The sequence below is a fragment of the Syngnathus floridae genome, chromosome 4 (genome assembly GCF_059516105.1).
Source record: "Syngnathus floridae isolate MCC-2025c chromosome 4, RoL_Sflo_1.0, whole genome shotgun sequence".
Lineage (NCBI taxonomy): Eukaryota > Metazoa > Chordata > Actinopteri > Syngnathiformes > Syngnathidae > Syngnathus > Syngnathus floridae.
This window is the reverse complement of record NC_142416.1, coordinates 16,902,659-16,922,340: the sequence shown is the minus strand read 5'-3', so window position 1 is coordinate 16,922,340 and position 19,682 is coordinate 16,902,659. Positions and strand designations below refer to the sequence as shown.

Genomic DNA, 19,682 nt, shown 5'->3' with positions numbered 1-19,682 from the left:
TAAAACGTCATCGACCAATCCATGTTGAAATCTTTCATGAGGTCATCTTCAAGCGCGACCGACACTTTTCCACTTTTATTTGGTTTTACTTTTTAATATATATATATATATATATATATATATATACACACACATATACATATACATATACATATCTGTATTGAACACGCAAAGTTACATTGACAAATAATAAAGTAACAACTGCGTTATTATTACATTACACAGGAAAGACCAAAACAGCCGGGGAGTTTTAATCATAAATACCAAATCAAGAAATAAAGCATCATCCTGAACTGTTTTCTCATTTTTAGCATCTCGAATACTTTTGCTTAGTTTTGTTTAGTTTCCGCCGCCATCTGATTTCAAGTCGAAAAGATGGCCGACACGTCCTGAGAGTGGAGCCTTCACCAGTTTCGACCTCACAGTGGAGATTCGCAGCCACGTGCCTCTCCAAAATTCCCGGAGGTTGTGGGTCCAAGTGATGACTGTCACAGTGACAACATGATGGGGACAACGCTCTCCTGGCCCAAAAAGATGGAGCTTTGTTTCGAGGGAATGCAAACCAAAGGTTCTTCATGAACGGTGAACCGATTGCCACCATTTACGAGAAAGTGATCAAAAGCCCCGGAACGTGCTACGATGCCAGCCTCCATGTTTGCGGCCAGGTCAAGCAGCTCAGGGAGGACCTCAGCAAAATGCTCGGGGTGAGCGCGCTGAAACAGCGGGTCCCGGCATTCGGCAGGGAGGAGGAGGAGGAGGTCTGGGTCTAGGTCGGGACAGACCCCCTCTGCGACAAAGAGCGGCGAAAGCCGGCGGTCGTCGCCGTCCGACGACAGGACGCCGTGCCAAGAGCAGTGGAGGAGACTTTGGAAAAGAGGACGGTTCCGCTGGAAAGACCTGTGGGAAATGGGGGCAGGCAGGGTCAGCTTCCTACTTTGAGCCACCGCGTATGATGTGCTGCCCTCACCCACAAACCTGCAACCCGATCTTGCAGAGGCTCAGTCCCAGGCTCACTGGAAGCAAAGTGAGTCTCTCCCAAGGGAGGTACGACCAGGTGTCGAAAGCCATCCAGGCGAAAAGAACTGCCACTGGCCCGGAACACCCGCTGCAGCCTGCTCACCAACCTCCATCAGTGAGCGGAGGGGGAACGAGGACACCAGCACCTCGTTCCAGAGGATGCCATGGACGAGGGTATCTCTCTACCTTGTGACTCAAACACCCCATGACGCAAAGGGACACAACTGAAGACGTGAAGAGGCCCAGCCTCGACGGGTGGAGTTCACCTGGGCTGAGATGGTGTAGAACGGAAGAACAAAAGAACGTACCGTCATTCATGTCCTAAAAAAGAAAAGCATTCGATTCCAGGTTTCCCCGGAAACAAAGAAGTGCATTCTAAAACATCAAATGAGATGCTACGTATCTGGCCTTCTCTTGTCTGCCCCTATCTAGTATTTTTGGGGAAAGGTTTGAATGCTGACTTTTGAGTGAACACTCTTCTGGTCCTTGAAGGTTTTTTTGTTTCGTTTTCTCAACGCAAATATCACATTTTGAAAGTGAATCGAAATGTCTTTTTTTCTCACAAGTATAACATTTCCAACTTGAAGCGACATTTCTTCCGTTTTCTTGAAGAGTTTGTTTCGTTTTACAAGACCCTAGGATTTATGAAACATAAGTTGTATTCATCTTGTCGGTGTAACTGGCAGTTGCATGCTACGTAAAAAGCTCCAGCTAATTCTATTCTCGATTCTATTTGGAATGTATTTTTAGGAGCATTTTTATTTGCTATTGTATAACGGTTACTGGATGTTTTTCACGTATAAAGCCTCTTTCTGTGTGACGATGGACAAGGGAGCGTCATTCTGCACCCAAAGTGGCGTAAATAAACGGGTGCCGTGGACGCCTCTTCATTTGCACTGATGACGTCACCAAGCACCCCGTTCTCAGCCCCCCCATCTATCTACTCCCCATTTTAGTTAGCCTGCTCTTAGTCAACAACAATCATGCTTCAAAATCAGTGGGAAGAACAAAACCGTATTGAATCCCCACAAAATTTATTTTGTTTTGTTTTGTTTTCCAGGATTATAACGGCCTGCGCATCGCTTACGCAATCGAGTCCAAATGATGGAGGGCTTAAGATGTCCACATCTCACGAAAGAAAAACAAGCCATGCCACCAATGGTACGCAAGTGAACCAACCCATAGAGGCTATTTCAGTGACGTGCCATTCCTTTATGGTCTATGTGTGTCTCCACAATCGTCGTCATTGGGATTTTTTTTAGTTATTTCTTAATTAGGTTGGATGTCTTTTCGGGAGCGAGGATTCCTACTACTGCCACAAAAGGCGCCACCGCGATAAGGGGCACTCGAATGTCGAGGAGACGGCTGTGTATCTGTTCAGTGGAGTTGGAAAAGAATCGAAAAGACTTGTGAAAGGACATAAAGTGCCGCTCGTCGTGACTCGGATAGGCAACAGTTATGACATTTCGTAAAGACTTAAAGGAGCTGTATGGCGTAAGACAAAGGGGGTTATGTAAGGCTGCGCAGCAGCTTTTGCGTACGTGTAGCGCGCACGCACTCGTCATAAAGTTCCCAAATGCAGCCAATGAACGAGCAACAAATGTGCAAACTTTCCAAGCGCCATTGAAGATGACGCCGATTGAGCGCTTTATAGCTCGCTCGCTCGCTGAGTTCTTACGGCTCGTTTGGTTCAGTGGACTGGCCTGCTCGCACCTCTTCACGCGGCTCCAGCAGCAGCTCCAGCAGGTCCGAACGCTCCCTCGCTTCCTAGTCATCCTCGAAAGAAGATGAACTTCTCCAAGCTCCTGTGCTTGGTGCTCGTGTTCAGCCAGCAATTCGGGCAAGGTAAGGGCGTTGAATTCAATTGCTATGTTGCTAACCATTTTGCGCAAGCTTTAGGCGCATGAATAAAACTGGACTTAGGAGAGAGACGACGCTTTTGTTGTGTGTGTGTGTGCCTTGCTTTTTCTCTGCCACTTCACTTATACACGATAAAGAATACATTTGGATTTTTGTTAGTGTTGCAATGCAATCAGTGTTGCATTCTTAAACAGAATGTGGCGCTTTTTGAATAGAGATAACACGTTTCCTTAATTTCAAAGAAAGCTTATTAAAAAAAAAAAAACTTTTCTGCAAACGGTATACTCTAAAAAGAATGAATTCAGACTTGTTTTCCCCAACAGTTAAAGGAATCACATTTTGCATTTTGAAACTGAACGTGGTGGGTTTTTTAATATAGTTAATCAAAATACGTTACCTTGATTTCAAAGAAAGCCTTTAAAAAAAAAAAAACATTCAAAACCACTCATGGAAACTTTCATTGCAAACGGTATCCACTGTTAAGAATAAATTCAGATTATTTTATTTTTTTAAACAAAGGGAATCACATTTTACATTTTCAAACGGAACATGGGACTATAGCTAATCACCAAGTGTTGCCTCGGCTTCAAAGAAAGTCCATTTAAATCAAAAGATTTAAAACCACTTTCATTGCAAATCGGCCGTCTACATTTTTTAAACAATAAAGGTAATCAGTTTCCATTTTCAAACCGATCATGACTTTGTTTAAAATGTTAGCTTGGTTTCAAAGAAAGCCTATTTAAAAAAACACCACTTTGATTGCAAACCGTATACACTGTTAGAAAAAAAAATTGAGATTTTTTTCAACAAAGGGGATCACATTTTGCATTTTCAAACAAAACATGGCATTTTCTGAATATGAACAAAATGTTATCTTGGTTTCGAAGAGAGCCTATTTAAAACAAAACATTCAAAACCACTTTCACTGCAAACCGTGTACATTATAAAGAATAAATTCGGACTTTTTTTAAACAGGAAATCATCACATTTTCAAACAGAACATGACGTTTTTCAATATAATAAAACACATCAGCTTGGTTTCAGAGAAAGTTTATTTCAAACAAAACATTTAACACCACTCATAGAAACTTTAATTGCAAACGGTATAAACTATAAAGAATAAATTGAGATTTTCGTTCTCAAATTCAAATAACAAAGGGAATATTTAGCATTTACAAACGGGACATGGCGTTGCGCGGGCCGAGGGGGGTGGGAGGATCACAATGTTAACCTTTGTTTCAAAAGAAAACTTGTTTAAAACAAAACATTTCAAACCAGTCATGGAAGCAAACAAGAAGGGCGAATTGAATTTATTCTTATTAATAGCGGATTACAGTTTGGGGCCAGTGCAGTTTCATCTTTTTCTCTCGCAAACAAAAAAGTAAAGAACAATTGACAATGGCTAAATGAATATTCAGAAATGAAAAGGGCAAATAGCGTCTTAACAGTCTTTCCTCAAATGTGTACTTTGCACACAGACCAGACCAGACCAGAGTGAGTGATGATACACTTTGCCCTCTTCTGCTTTTCTAGTGCTGCTGACAGCGGTGCAGACAGAGGAAACTTGCACGGGCACCGCTGGCTCAACTGTGCCGTGCAAGCGCAAGGCGGGCGAAAAAGTCATATTGACAATCTCAACCGGAGCTACTAATACCAAATGGATGAAAGGAACTATTAAAATTACGAACGAAGCTGATAAGCGTATTATTAGTGCTGACGTGAAAACACTGACGATCCTGAAGCTGGCAGAAGGCGACGAGGGAGAGTACACGGCCGGCACAACACCAGAGGAAAAGTTCCAGGTCCAAGGTTAGATGTTGCAGGAAAGCCGCTGGCCACACAAAAAAGCTTCTTGCGCACCATTTCCTTCGCACAGGGCACACACATGTTTTTAGAATGTGCGCGCGCACAGGGACAACACGCACACACTCCACACAGGGAAACTGCGTTTGCAAAATTCTCTTATGCTCAGGAGAAAAGTTGGAGAAAAAAACTGATTTGTCCAAAGTTTGACCAAAATAGCAAAACATCTCGGCGCCTTTTTCCACTTAGTTAGTGCCACCGTCTTTGCTCAGAGTGAGTGATTCTGCTTTTCTTGTGCTGGCAGTGGTACCAGTCTGCAACGGCAAACAGTCTGAAAAGGTGACATGCAAGGGCAAGCCGGGTGGAGAGCTCGAATTGAACTCGGCAGATGCCAGCGGCCCATACGAATGGAAGAAGGACAACGGCCCAATTACAGAAGATGCGGCTAAGTACAGTGGACTCAAAGTGAAGGCCCTGACGATCATGAAACTGGACGACGACGACGAGGGAGAGTACAAAGGCACCAACAATGACAAAGAGATTGTCGTCCAAGGTTTGATGTTGCAGGAAAGCCGCTTGCCACACGAAAGCTTTTTGTGCACCATTTCTTGATATAGGCACAATCACGCACGCACACACATTTGCAGGCTTGAGTGAGAAAAACTAGAAGGTGCACATGACAGCACCTTAGCCAAATGATTACCAAACATTTTGCTAAATGTACACTCACAATCCATCCCGTGTTACCAGAATGTACATCTGCTTTTCTTGTGCTGGCAGTGGCCGACTGCTTTGGAGGAGATGCGGGATCTACCGTGACGTGCAATGGCAAGCAGGGCGAAAACCTCAAATTGAGAATCTCAGGATCAGTTACTACTGGTACTGTCACCTGGGAGAAAGTGGACGGCCAGCTCGAGAGGCACGAGAAAAAAGGAAACAAGCATGAAGGTCTGATACTCAAGACCCTGGCAGCACCCAATGCGGGAACCTACAAGGCCACCTACGACACATCCACCACTGAGTCCTTCACTGTCAGCATTCCGGGTGAGTTTGATGTTGCACAATCCACTCGGTGGTATGAGAGCCGAAAAGCTTTGATTGAGCCGGAACCATTTTGCATTTCATTGGCAGTGGAAGCTAACCAAGAAGCTAGCCCATTCAGCGGCACTTTTTCCTTTACAAAGCGCACTCGCGGTGCTGCGCGCAAAAGTGTGCGGCAAGTTCAAACGTTGCCAGCTGACCTTTTCCAATTGCCATTCTCCCATTCATATCCGAAAGGCACCAATGAGGGCGGCAGCGGCGGCGGCGGCAGCGGCGGCAGCGGCGGCGGCACCACCAAAAAGCCGACAACTACGGGCGGCGGCGGCCGCGGCAGTACCACTGACACAGTTGTTGTGCACGACAACTCCGGCGGGAGCGGCAGCGTCCTGTCCTACTCACCTGCTCTGCTGGTGACGGTCACCCTGGTGCATCTGCTGCTTCAGCTGGCCGCCTAGAAGACAGCAAGCCGAAGGTGGAGGCAGAAAAAGTGAGCGCCAGCCACTGCATGCATTCTGCCATTGATTAGCCACTATAGGCGCATTTAGTCATTGATTAAGCTTACATTTACCACTGTAGGTGCATTTAGTTGAGTTTTGCCACTAGGCGGGCGTATTTAGTCGTTGATTAAGCTTACCTTTGCCACTCGCTGGCGGCGCATTCAATCATTCATTTTCGGCTTAGGTTTGCCACTCTATGCGCATTTTGCTTTCGATTGATAATGCTTCTTTTGCTTATTGTTCTCTCCCCCCCCCCCCCAATAATCAATAAAATGATCACTCAATCCTTGTTTGTTCTGAATGAGCTCATTCATAAATGGTGAGGGGTGAAGTTGAATTTCGATTCTGCGAATCCAGATCTTCCTTCAAATTGTCTTCACTTTTATCCTGGCAAAACAAAGGTTAACATTTGTCTTGCGCCTTGACCACTGACTTTGCTGTAATTGTATTTCTAAGTGGGACCAAAGGGAAAAAAGACTGCCAATGTCATTTCAAGTTCTCCGAAGTTTTCATTCAGCATTACTTGAAACGGTGAACAAAAGCAAGCAATCAGGTAGGTGTGTGCAAGAAAGCCGTCAAGCAGATGACTCACTCACTCACTCACTCACTCACTCACTCACTCACTCACTCACTCACTGCATCCTTTCAAAATGAGTGTCAGCCTTCCTCTTTGTGCTCGCATGCACCTCGCTCGTGCAGTATGCTTCTTCCCGTTTGTGCGACGGAGCAGAGAGCGGCCGCTCGCGCCTGTTTCTTCTACTGAGCTGGAGCCCCTTCTCGGGAGCCTCCGTCTGGCTGGCACTCTTCTGAGACGCTCGCCGCGCGTGATGGATGCCGGACACTAGGCTGCAGGTAAGATCCAAAGCTTCGCTATAACTAGAACCGGCCGGGCTCAAACTTTGGAACAGTCTGAGCAAAGTCCAAATATTCACCAGTTTAAAACGTACAAAAAGATGTTGATTGGCGGGTACAAGGACTAAAAATACTACATGACTCCACAGAAGCATAAATGAAACGGAAAAATAACTTTGGAAGGATATCTGTCTACTTGTGTTCTCTTGTAGATTTATCGCTTGAATGGATAAAATGAGAAAGGGGTAGGAACCTAAAAAGCCAAGCTTCCCCCTACTCCTTTTCAAGCATTCTTTATTGATTTGTTTTTTCTTTTTATCAGTTTGTCGGTTTATTGTTTGTTCTACGGACTTATATATGGCACTTTAAAGTGTTATTTGTTTTATCTTTTAAGTAAGATGAGCTGCTCTTGCGTGCACCATCTATCCTATCTATATATCCGCGTGATTCTGCACAGGGATTTTGTGTGCGTCGGGGGGGGGGGGGACTTTTTTGGAATCAAATTTTTATTTGTCTGTCCATATAATCCAGAAAATATGTGATTTATAGTTATGGCAAAATTAAAGCGGTCTTATGTCTGAAAATTAATTACCATGTAAAGGCTACATTTCTTACTTTTTGTAGTACATTACAGGGGGGTCATAAAGACACTTTTAAATGAATTTACTGTCGTATGTTTCATGGACAGGAAAATGTATTGGCAACTTTTTAGATGATTTTTTTTTTGGGGGGGGGGGGGGGGTCATAGGTGAGCTTTTAATGAATGCATCGTGTGCAGTTTTATTTTGTCCCGAGACAATTTTGCCTTCATAAATTGGTGGATTGCAGCCTAGTAGTGACATCTAGCGATCAACTGGCCGAACGACAGAACAGCCTCTGAAACGAAGCTTCAGGCATCTCGCATCTTTTAAGTGGGAGAACTTGCGCAGTTGATGGTGGACCAAATACCTTTTTTTTTAAAGTATTAACAAAATACTTTTTTAAAAAAAAAAAATTATAGATGACAGACAGACAGACAGACAGACAGACAGACAGACAGACAGACAGACAGATGAGCAAATCGTGGACAGACAGAGCGTGCATTCCAAGTGAGAACACTGCAGCACCAGTACGGCAGCTCACCTGCTTTGTGGCTGTCTGAGCTCCATTGATCGCACTCCAACCATTCTTTGTCTCTCTCTCTTTCTCTCTCATATCAACAGGAACCGAGGGACAAAAGATGCGAGCAAGAAGAAAGACTGACGCTGTATATGGGCTCCGACGCTTTTCTGTTCCCTCCCAAAAGCTGGCCGCAACGTCCCCTGGCGGTCGTGACACATGGCTGCAAACAAGACCCTTCATCTCGAGACAATCGTGAAAACTTTGTTTATTTACACCATTTACGATAGGATTCACACAGACGTTTCTGCATAAAAGACTGCTTACACCGCATCCATATGAAGCACAGGTGACTGACTACCTGCAATCACATTTTGCCCCGGATAACAAGTGGCAGCTCTTCAACAAGCCCTCGACTAGGAAGGACGGCGATGATGACGTGCAATCGCAACACATCTCCGCACCTTAGGCCAAAACATTGGATATCAATCAACAAGACTGTGGCCACCACCAAGGAAGGACTGCATTTCCCCTGAGCTTTTTTCATATGTCACCCAAGCATCTTTACGCAGAAGAGGTCAGTCGATGAAGCCCGCAAAGGTGTTGACGGCCACACCAAGTCCTTTGCTCATGTACTTGCTCAGGCCGGCGTCCTTGTGATCGCCCAGCTTCAATTTGGACATCATGTTTTTTTGGACAAAGTATCCAGGGTCAAGGCAGGGAATGATTTCGATGCTGCAACGCACAAAAGGAAGGGGGGGTGAGGGCGGGGGGGCAGGGATACGCACATTGAGCTTACAGCAACCAAAAGAGATTGGGAGTTTGGGATGGAGAGCAGATGAAGTTGTGTGTGTGTGTGTGTGTGTGTGTGTGTGTGTGTGTGTGTGTGTGTGTGTGTGTTTCAAACCATGTAAACCAAATTGAACCAGGCTCAAGGATAGCCAGCAATTTCAATTTAACATCCGTGACCAAACCCCAAAAGGCTCCGCACATCAAAATACTACTAAGAAGACAGCGTTACGCAACCTCTTTTTATGACATGACACAAGACGGGTCTCGATAGATTGACACGAGTAAAATGCTTAAGCCTAAGAAGAATGCCGTCCGTCTACTTGTATTGCTGCTTGATTGACTTGATTGACTCTTACCTCTCCACATCATTATAGATCCTCTGACAGTCTCCGTCTAAGGTAACTTTGAGTGAGGACAGAGTCTCCAGTGAACACATCTTGATGTTATTGCTCCTGATTTTGAACTCCTGGAGAGTTTAAAGCAGTGTTAGGAGGGGGGGCTGGAAAGACATTTCTAGTGTGGGAAAACAGGGAGAAAAACATACGCCGTTGTTGTTTTTAGCTTTTGCCGACCATTCCTTCAAGGTGAGTGTCAAAGAGTTGAGATCTAAAATTATGGAGAGATACCTTTAACGTAAAGCCGGAACATTTTTTTTCGGGGGGGGGGGGGATAATGACAACGGAATGAACCTTCTTTTGCACTCGTGGGAATCGCATTGACGCGAGCGCCGGTTGTCCTCATGGGGAGGCCTCTGTCAGTGTCGCGGCCACTTAGTGTCACCTACACACACACACACACACACGTGGCGAGTAACAAAGCATCTTGTGCTACATTTGTATTTTTTTTTTCAAACAAGAAACCCCCCCCAAAAAACTCACTTTTTTGTAACTGACGCAGACAAGTGCTCCATGTAGATCAGCCACACTCTTCTTCGACTTCTCTGTTTGAGAGATAATTACGCTGTCGATAAGTATGCAGGGATAGTTCAGCATGCCTGCAAACTGAAATCACCTCTCATGGGCGCTGAAGCGTGTCGGAGATGAGGAACGGCCACCTCTAAATGTGTGAGGAAGACATCTTCCACTGGTTCCTTGGTCATGCTGCTAAATGTAAGCTGTCCATTGAAAACTTTATTGATTACAAAAGTAAACATGGTTTTCATGCATTGACTTTATAAAATGGGAATTAAAGATAGTTTTTTGGGTTTCTTAAACATGATGCATTGGAAAAAAAAAACTTACAAGACATCAAATGAATAAAAGGCAGAATACCTTGACAAAGTAGATGTTGAAGTTGACTGGCTGCTGGCCCATTCGCACGTAGTAGGAAATGACGTCGGACACAAATGGCTCTTTTGACCTCGATGGGTTCGTTTGTTGCTGGGTAATAATAATAACAATAACAATAATAATAATAAAAGTGCTTACTTGGTACAATGGTCAGGGAAACATTTATTTCTAGTCTTATTCAGTTCGGGTTCAATCTAATTAAAATGGAGTATTATCATTACTGTAAAAACATAATTGGGATCGTGGATTTGATTGCACGCTGCAAAAATATTTGCGTGACATGACGACTCTTGATCAAATTTGTCTTGATTTCCCTGTAGACATTTAAAAGTCACTAAAATGCAACTTTCTGTGTTGCCATGTAGTCCTTGTTTTTTCTTCTTTTCTTTTTGATTACCATTTTCGCCAGCTTGGCCATTATGCAGCCTAAACTGCTGATGTTGCAGTTGTACCACGGGTCCACCTCGCTCAAGTAAGATCCAAGAGTGCATGGATTGTGCTTGCGCTGAAAGTTCTCCTATATGAGAAGTGGAATCAGTCCAACTACAACTACAGTGATAGCGTTCAACAGTCCATTTACACAAAAAAATGTTTAAGGAAAGGACGGTCCCTCACCTTGCCAGAGGACGTAGTCGTTGGCGACACACAAACAGGGATGTAGTAAAACTGCAGGTTAACTTTCATGCTAAGAAAAACTCTCCGGGCTTCTCTTTTCCTGCAATGGAGGGTGAGACAGATGAGAAGCCCAATCAATGTTCAGAGGCCATTAGGCAATAATCTATCATAAAAAACACATTGCTGTCAGTACAGGTTCTAATCCTGCAAAAAGAAAAAAATCTTTTCGCTACACAATCAATCTTTCATCCTACAACTTGAGCTACTTTACTCCCCTTCTGTCGCCAACCACAATTCACTGTATGTGATCGAGTCCCTCACCTTAAGCAGTAGTAGGCTTTAGCCAGGCGGCCCATAATGGCGTCACCGCCCATGACGACAATTCTGGCGGTAAAGATCCGCTGCTGTCTGAGGAAAGCATGGCTTCCTGCTCTCCTCTGCAGTGTGACCTCTCTTCTTCCACCCTTATCGCCAAGTACTCCCGCGTCACCCTCCATGGTGACCTGCATCAGTGCCACGCTGTTCTTCACAGACGGTTTCACCTTCATGCCTCCACGTCGGGCCAACCTGACAGACTCTTGTTCGCTGTGGGAGGAGGGAATGGCCCGGTTCCCATTAAAGCATGAAATATAACTTCCGAATGAAAATGGGTTCATAATTCTGTATCGAGGATATTTAGTCAAATATAATTTCCAAACTAAAATGGCTTCATAATTCAGCATCAAGGATATTTAGTCAAATCCCCTTCCTAGTTTCCATATTTTACTCATGACAGTTCACAGAATGTGTAAGTGTCGGCTCATTTGTTCACTTTTTTTTTTCCCTCGGTAATGCATTTTTTTTAGTTACATCGCTGTGAATTTCCCTCCATCGAGTCTTGTCTTCCGAATCTTTTTTCCACGGTACCTCTTGCAGGGTTCCCATGAGGCGGCGGCGCTGCCCGATTCGATCAACGCCACCGGCGACGAGTCACCACCGTGGGGCAGGTCTCTTTCGATGCCGCTGTCGTTGGACAGGACGGAGAAGCGGGTCTTGTCGGGTGGCATCAGGTCACCCGGCGAGTCGCCCAGCTCGGGGTCCTCGTGCTCCGGATTGAGGGAAAACTGCTCGGATGACGAACTGGTTCGCAGCCACTTGGCTACCTCTCGCCCTGTCGATTAAAAGTGTGGAGAAGAGGATACGGGTTCTTTTTTTTTGGTCGTCTTTTTTCTACAGTATTTTTCTATATAAATAAAGCTGCCTTACAGTGACTTGCCAATAAATAGTTATCGAAATCATGACTATCCTTAATTTATCCTCTATGCTAAGGATTTCTTATTATTTGTTCCATAGTGCCCCAAATGTCCGTTTTTATGGATCAAAAAAATAATTGAGGGTAAGTAGAGGAAACGTTTGAATTGTTTTTGACCCCTGTTGAACTGTTGATTCTATTCAGCTGACTGGTCTGAACAACTTCCTGTAGAGCCCCAGACCGCCAACAATAAGCAGGGCCACTCACAGATATCCACTTCCTCTGTCCACAGGTGGAAGCTCATGTCAGGGTTCGGAAGTGGGCAGTCAAAAAGCGCTCCGACGGAAGCAGCATCTACACACAGAGGAAGAGGAACGGACCAAAAGTGTCACAATGACATTCAAAACAAAACAGCCACGTTTTCTCGGAGACGAGACGACGACAGTTGAATCAAATGGCTCGGCTACGTGACTGCAGTGAATTTCCGGGAAGAATTAAAAAACAAAACACACGTCAGCTGACTGCACTGTCAGGAAGTTTGATGGTGGAAACATGTCTATCACAAACTGCCTAACACAGGGAAAGATTGTTAATAAAAAAAATCTTGCTATTTTTGTGGTCACGCCAAAGCAATACATGACCTGCAAGCCATTTCATAGGATCTTGATGTTGCTATTAAGGTTAATTCACCAATCGTGTTTTCCCATCTGTATTTGAAATGCAAATGTAAAATAGTTTTTTGGCCCTCCCAATTCAGCGACTAATAACTTATCTACTGTACTGTTACAATTTAAGTAAATTGCAAAACCTCACACAAGTTATTTAGGCAAATATGCCAGCAGATAGTACGAGTCCTTTGTGAGGCCGGTTTGTTTCTTTTGATTCATTCAGAAATCTTTTCTACACAGCAAGGACTTTTTTTGGTGTGAAACATCACGCACACGACTGGCGAACGACAAGTCCTTCCGCAAACCTGTCAATTAGGGAATTGAGAAAAAGAGAATCGAGAAACAGAGAAAAAAATAATAATACTGAGATTATCCTGATGAATAAAAGAAACATCTTTTAGTGACATGATTTTACCGCCGGCCGGTTTTACATAAACCGTTGCTGTGGTCACAGCGGGTAATTTCCGTTCAAGTCATCCACGACGATCCTTTTCCGCATCTTGCAACATGGCTGGTGTGCTGTGCTGAATTTCCTACCCAGGTTTGGGCCTGTGACAATATCGCCGTGCAGCCGCTGAAGATGGCTCTTGAGCGCGCTCCCCACCCTGCCGCAATCCTCTTCCACACACCGCTCCGCTGTTGCAATCACATCCTGAAAATAAGGCTCCACGTCTATATCCTGTCCCAAAACACAGAAATACACACAGGAAGATAAATATATCCAGGCTTGGTATTAATAGCAAAGAGAGAAAAGGTCTCAGGTTGGTGTGTATGCCTAAGCGTGCGTTCTGTTACATTAGGCCCGGTGCCAACGGAGAGCAGAGCTTCATTGAGCAGGTTTCATTTGACACATATATGGGCCGAGGATTTGTTCTTTTTCCATCTGGAAGTTACACTTTTTACATCAAATCAAAATTAACACGAGTCACTAAATACATTCATTTAAAAATACTATCGCAGTAATCCCTCGTTTATCGCAGATAATTGGTTCCAAAATCAGCATTAAAAAGCCGCAATAAACGAGCCGCGACGTAGCGAGGGATTACTTCAACTGTAATCAGTAAGCGAGAATCCACAAATAAATATTGTTGCACTTACTTTCAAGAGCTTCGCCAGGTTGGATGCATGGCACTGCTCTCCTAGAGCGGCCTGGATGGAATGTTGGACCACACTGCGCTTGTGCTCTACTGAACTTGACGAAGATGCCGCCTCAATGTCAGCCAACAGCACTTGGGCCAGAGAAGCAGAAAAGACCTCGGGATCGGCCAGAACAAAAATCCTACAAGAAATCAGACACGATGATTATGTCGAGTCACAAGAAGGGTTATCGTTCATATCGTACCTCTCCTGAAAAGGGTAATGCTCATTCTTCAGTCTCTGCTCCGCTACCACCATCCTCTGATACAGAAGACCTGCAGCAGGTGCGAGCATTGGTTCAACCAGCTCACCGTAGAAACCCTGCGAGGGATCTTAAGGCTAAAAGTTTTGTCGGGTGTCTGCAACGCAAAGACGGATAAATACCTGGAACGGAGCGCTCCATTTTTATTCGCCTGGTGTAGCTGAGCCCAATGGTGCAGTAGGGCAGAGGGTAGGTCAGCAGTCGCTTACAGAAGTCATAAACACGCTTATACAACTCATCTGGGATGTAGGCTGTCTGAGATGTAGAGCAAAAAATGTTTCGTTAATTACATAGTTCTTAATGAACACATTCTGTCCTCGATAATTTATTGGAGTTTTCAATTCAGACATGTACCTGAATGATGGCATACATGAGCGTGTGGAGCAAAGGAATGATATATTCGAGGCTGTCCCACCTCTCCGCCTTAAGAGAAACACAAACACCTTCAGAATAATCTTTAATGGCCAAATTGTTCAAAACAAATGAATTAGGGCTGTCACTATTAAATATTTTTTGGGAATATATTATTTCATCGCTTCATTGAATAAAATTGGAGTTTGCATGGGAGTGCATTGCAAAAAAAAAAAAACACAAAAACATTCCCCCCCCCCCCCATTTAATGCTGTTTATTTGGTATCGTTTAGTACTACACCAAATATCACACAAGAGGGATTAAGATACAAAATATTTGAAAGTGATTCAGTTACCGGTGCAGTTATTGTAAAAGCAGATGTTTGCCAATGTCTTGTTTCGATTAAACAAAAAATATATAAAAAATAAGATAATCTGTTTATTTTTATGTATGAATAAAACAATTTAGATTGAGACCATTGTAAGGTAAAAAAATAACTCTGAACGATCACTCGATGAGTAAAATGATTGCCGACTAGTTTAATAATGACTCGATTAATTGAAGCATTTTTGACTTCTGAAAAGTAAGATCAATCACCTTCTCCAGTTCTTTTATCAGAACCCACAGTAGAGACAAGCTGTTGGCGGGATTGTTCCGAACCTTCTTGTGTAACGTCCATCTTAAAATTCCTACACAGAAGCATAGAGTTGAACACATCGACTAGCCGAACGAGTCACAATTTTGTACGACCGTGTTAAATTCAAATAGAGTGGTTGACTAGCATCTGAACACAGCCGATTCTGTGACGGCAGCATTAAAAATGGTCTGCTTTTGCATTTTACATGTTGAAAGGTCCAGTCAGTACCTTTGTTGTGACAATCCGGGGACTGGCGGACGGCCGTTTCTCGAGGCAGCACAGCCTGGATGCTGCGGTACAGCTCTCGCTCCGGAATCGTCGGGAAACAGCCAGCTGATGACGTCGTGGAGAGATTAGACGATTTGTAACTCATGAAAATACATTTTGCTCGGTGAAAGAAGGGAACGAATTGTTGAATGTGCCGTCGACATGTTTTGCTATTTGTTACCATAACACCAATGCTCGTTTAGCATTTTGAGTGAGCAGATATTTGTTGATGTAGGCTGGATAAAAACACCTTGTGTCTTTCATTTTCTTGTTTTACCACTCAATAGACCTTTATGAAGTTATTGTCAACTCCATCGACAGTCACTTACCCTTGGACTCCATGTTGAACAACCTGTCCGTGTTATCCCAAAGGGCCTGGCAGTTCATGACTCACATTCTTTACATGTCTGGAAAGAACCATTACAAAGATGACACGGACAAGAATTTCCATCCAAATTCACCGTCAAACAGAAAACGAAAATAAGACGGAAACTTCCATCCAAATTTGCCATCAAACAGAAAGTGAAAATCAAGAAACCCACAATGAATGTGTGAAGGTGTTAAAATTGTGCAAGTTATTTTTTGGTTGATGTGAGGCTTAACGGCTTAAATCTCCGGTTGATTGAAGCACTTTTATTTCTATGCTCGTTCGTCAGTAGCTGTAGTTAGTCTCAGGACTTATAAATATTCCCGGGGGGTTGACTAAAGAGACGCTATCAGTTGACTAGCAGTTGTCCAGGCATATAAGAAATGTGCAAACAGGAGAATAAGCCCCTCAGTAAATAACACAGGTTTTAAAGTAATTTTTCTTTTTAAAAACTTACCACACAAATGTCACGTGGCCATACGGAGCAACACACTCCCGTGTTGAGTTCTCCATTCAACTTGACAGAGCTGAGAAGGAGAGAGAGAGCAAGAGGTGGGTTGAGGTCATGAGGCAACATACGGTTGCCAACTCTCATGATGTCTTCATTTCATATTTTCTTTCTTTTTTTTCCCTTGGTTTCTTATCTTGTCTACTCATTTTCCCTGTCCCTTGTGTTGGCTAATCAGCTGCCATATTCATGACATATACAGATATGATTTGAAACTAGAATAATTCTAAAAAAGAAGTCAGCATATATATATATATATATATATTTGTATAATATATTATTTATTTTTAGAATTATTGTAGTTATTATATATATATATATATATATATATATATATATATATATATATATATATATATATATATATAAAATTTATTGCCAGAAATAAGACACGAACAAGGCTAGAAAATATTAGAACAAAGCAGAATAGATAAAAAGATCAAATCATTATAATAAATCTTACCGAATGAAATAATGGGAACATTGTTGAGTAAGATAAATCGGAGTAAATAAAATGTCAAAACATCCTGAAAGCTGTAAGCAATTAGTAAACCATAAGAATAGAATTGTGGAATTTGAAGAACTTTGCATGTGATCTTCATTTTTGATACTTTTCTCCCTAAATTCTAATTTATTTATTTATCTTTTTTATAATAATAAATTTAATTTCGAAGCGCCTTTCAAGTCACTCAAGGTCACTTCACAAAGAGTTTTTGAATATTTTCTTTATGCAATACATTCACAGGCAACACTTGAATAAGATGATTTCACACGTGCATTTCCGCACAGGCACAAGGCGTGCTGAGGAGTCGTTTTGTGTGCAAGGCTGCAACCTAACCGCCAACGCCACGTGTTCACTCGACAGCGTGCACTGTGCAAAAGGCTGACACGTACACAACACTTCCGCTGTCTGAATGAGTGGGCAGACGATGATGACTTGAGAAGGAGAAGGAAAAACATCTATAAATAGGTTCTTGGCTAAAAAAACATCAGCAAAAAAAAAAAAAAAAAAAAAGGATTGACGTTTTTGTCACAAGCAGCAGTGTAAATCAACAGTCCCTCAAGTAAATATTGTGTATGGGAACATACCATGAAGTTACGAGTATGTTATTGTATGATGCTCCAGTTGGCTGAGAACTAATCCAGGGTGTACACCGCAGCTGACCTTTAACCTAAACTGTATTCAGAAAGGTATACAAGACAGTACTGTAGCCCACCCAAATCATTTTAAGGCCCCGCTTATTTTTCTTCTTTCCAAGTGATTCAGTCCCTGCTCTGTCCGCAATGCCACTCGCCTGCTGCCGCCGACAGTCGCCATACGTGTGGCGACGCTCAAACAAGGTTGGGAACAATGCGTTTCCGTTCTGGCGCGCTTAAGACGCCTCGGAAAACAGGAAGGCGTTGAGAGCAATGCGTGGAAGTGCGCTCGCAGAGCTAAAGTACGTCTTTTGCTTAAGTGGAAATCCCCAAAGTTAAGATCGCCTTGGAGGTGAACTCTTACTGTACATGAATACTCGCTGAGAATTGGGTCATATCTACAGTGTGGTGACAATATAGGCTTCTACAATTTTGTTCAAAAAGGTAGAAAATGAAAATAGCTAACGCACATTTAAATACAAACTCGCCAATGCAAAGAGACATTTTTCCTCCTCCCACCTTATGAAGTGACTAAGCGGCCATGTGACTGACAGTTCGAAGAATTGTGAACACAGTCAAGGCTAAACAGAAAATGCTGTTTTGTTCGAAACATTTTTTTCCTAAGGGTGTCATAATAATTCACAATCTTGGCTTACATTTAAAGACACGTCCACTCGATGTTCTTAACGTACTACGTCGTACGTCACACAAAAACCTCACAAATTTATGCTAAATCGAGCAGCAGACTGCGTTTATGCTACTCAGCTCAAAACTGAACCAAGTAGCATTATAGTTGCCTCTTGTCTGAAGTACACTGAGTTACTTTGTCTGAGTAATGTGCTATACATAAAAAAAAGAACACCCTGGCCTTGCCTTGGGCATGTCATCCCTGCGCCGGCCGCAACCTCCAGGCATGACGAATCAGCATGGAAAGTGAAGCACAAGGATGACATAATAGACTGAAACTGTTACCGTCTTACCAAAGACAACAACAGAAAATGTCTTCCATCCCAATAAAGGCGAGGCCATTTTAGGTATATCGCAACAACAGTAGCAGGATATGAAATTGTTTGCGAAAAACCATTTACTAAGTTTGCTAACACTTATTTATCTTGAACACCAAGTACTTTCAGGGCATCTTAGGAAATCCTTCCTGGCTGGGTAGCCATTTTGGAATTGTGCTGCCCCATTTAAGAGTACCTTCATACTGATGCTTTCGCCTTTTCTTCCTTGGCGGCATTTGGTTAGTATAAGAATTTAATTGTCAGATTTTTGTCAAGGATATCTTCTAAGTTTATTTAGTCAACGGTATCAGTGAAGGATCACTGGCAAACAACACCAGTCATGCCCCTCACGGCCAACAGGAAGTCGGACAATAAAACAAGGAAGCGTGGTTTTAGAATTTAAGAGACACAACAAGCCACTTCGGGGGGTCCAATCACATCTGGCACTCTTATCAAAACGCCTTTATTATCTCAGGAGGGAAAACATTTAAACAAGCATCCCCTGGGTCTTCCTGTGTCATGTTGGTTTCTAATGCAGGATTTTACAAAGTCATTATGTTACGTTGATATACCAATAATATTAATTATTGTAATATAGTTTGGGAGAACCGGGTACTGTATACCCTTGATTTCTTACAGATTTATTTTTTCAACCTTATCTTAATCCAAAAAAAGTACAAATTACCTGTACAGTAAATCCAATGATGAGTCTAATACTCCCCACCAAGCTCCTCTAAAATAGTAAGCAGTGTAGAAATAGCACGTTATGGTCAATTTTAACGACCTGCATTGTTCATTAATAATGTAAATATCTCAGAGTCACAAATATTTTGAGATGACACGAGTGATGGAGGACATTGTTTATATAATAAGACTACGATAAACGGAGACGTGCCTAGTTAAAAGTAGAAGCACAAACACATGACACACTCAAGCAAGGAGAGCGAGCGACACCTGTTCGCCTGACTCACGTAAACGTTTCCAAAATAACAACTTGTATGTCATGTACACGTAAACATGTCAATAAATGGTAGAATTAAATGGATCTTACCCTGAATGGCGTGAAGACCGCGACCGCCGTCAACTTTAACTTGAAGGCTACATTTTCCTCAGCAGCATTAATCATGGGGAGGTTTTTAACCACGCCCATTAAGACAGCCGACCAATGGGGAGGCCGGTTAAAATGACGCCAGATCAACCAATGAGATCACTTGTCAAAGTGGCGGACGGAACTAGGGTAGAATAAAT

General features: G+C 43.0%; 2 protein-coding genes and 1 long non-coding RNA gene across 9 annotated transcripts; 1 reads left to right on the top strand and 2 right to left on the bottom strand.

Moving 5' to 3' along the window:
* Positions 1–62: 62 nt before the first annotated feature.
* On the bottom strand, positions 63–2,937 carry LOC148399519 (uncharacterized). 3 transcript variants are annotated; one of them, XR_015858171.1, is made up of 3 exons: positions 2,105–2,937; positions 968–1,288; positions 63–897 (listed from the first exon to the last, which is right to left on the bottom strand). It is a non-coding gene; the product is annotated as an uncharacterized LOC148399519 (long non-coding RNA). The 3 variants fall into 3 exon arrangements; XR_015858172.1 differs by having other exon boundaries at positions 976–1,288; positions 1,581–2,936; XR_015858170.1 differs by having other exon boundaries at positions 976–1,288; positions 2,105–2,934.
* Positions 2,676–6,502, top strand: LOC148399518 (uncharacterized). The gene is made up of 5 exons (XM_088374583.1): positions 2,676–2,862; positions 4,411–4,686; positions 4,985–5,233; positions 5,461–5,724; positions 5,959–6,502. The coding sequence occupies exons 1-5, from the start codon at positions 2,805–2,807 to the stop codon at positions 6,174–6,176; spliced, it is 1,065 nt and encodes a 354-aa protein (XP_088230709.1). The 5' UTR covers positions 2,676–2,804; the 3' UTR covers positions 6,177–6,502.
* Positions 6,503–8,412: 1,910 nt separating this feature from the next.
* pik3r6 (phosphoinositide-3-kinase regulatory subunit 6) lies at positions 8,413–19,618 on the bottom strand. Of its 5 annotated transcripts, XM_088374574.1 has the most exons (23): positions 19,486–19,573; positions 19,120–19,167; positions 16,243–16,312; positions 15,748–15,825; positions 15,380–15,484; positions 15,112–15,203; positions 14,517–14,585; positions 14,285–14,417; positions 14,106–14,232; positions 13,862–14,042; positions 13,301–13,442; positions 12,363–12,449; positions 11,771–12,014; positions 11,186–11,449; positions 10,865–10,964; positions 10,647–10,766; positions 10,232–10,339; positions 9,972–10,074; positions 9,839–9,900; positions 9,650–9,740; positions 9,505–9,566; positions 9,317–9,426; positions 8,413–8,903 (listed from the first exon to the last, which is right to left on the bottom strand). In XM_088374574.1, the coding sequence occupies exons 4-23, from the start codon at positions 15,803–15,805 to the stop codon at positions 8,747–8,749; spliced, it is 2,415 nt and encodes an 804-aa protein (XP_088230700.1). In that variant the 5' UTR covers positions 15,806–15,825; positions 16,243–16,312; positions 19,120–19,167; positions 19,486–19,573; the 3' UTR covers positions 8,413–8,746. The 5 variants fall into 5 exon arrangements, with proteins under 5 accessions (XP_088230700.1, XP_088230699.1, XP_088230702.1 ...); XM_088374573.1 differs by lacking the exon at positions 19,120–19,167 and having other exon boundaries at positions 19,486–19,618; XM_088374576.1 differs by lacking the exon at positions 19,120–19,167 and having other exon boundaries at positions 14,106–14,175; positions 19,486–19,618.
* Positions 19,619–19,682: the final 64 nt, after the last annotated feature.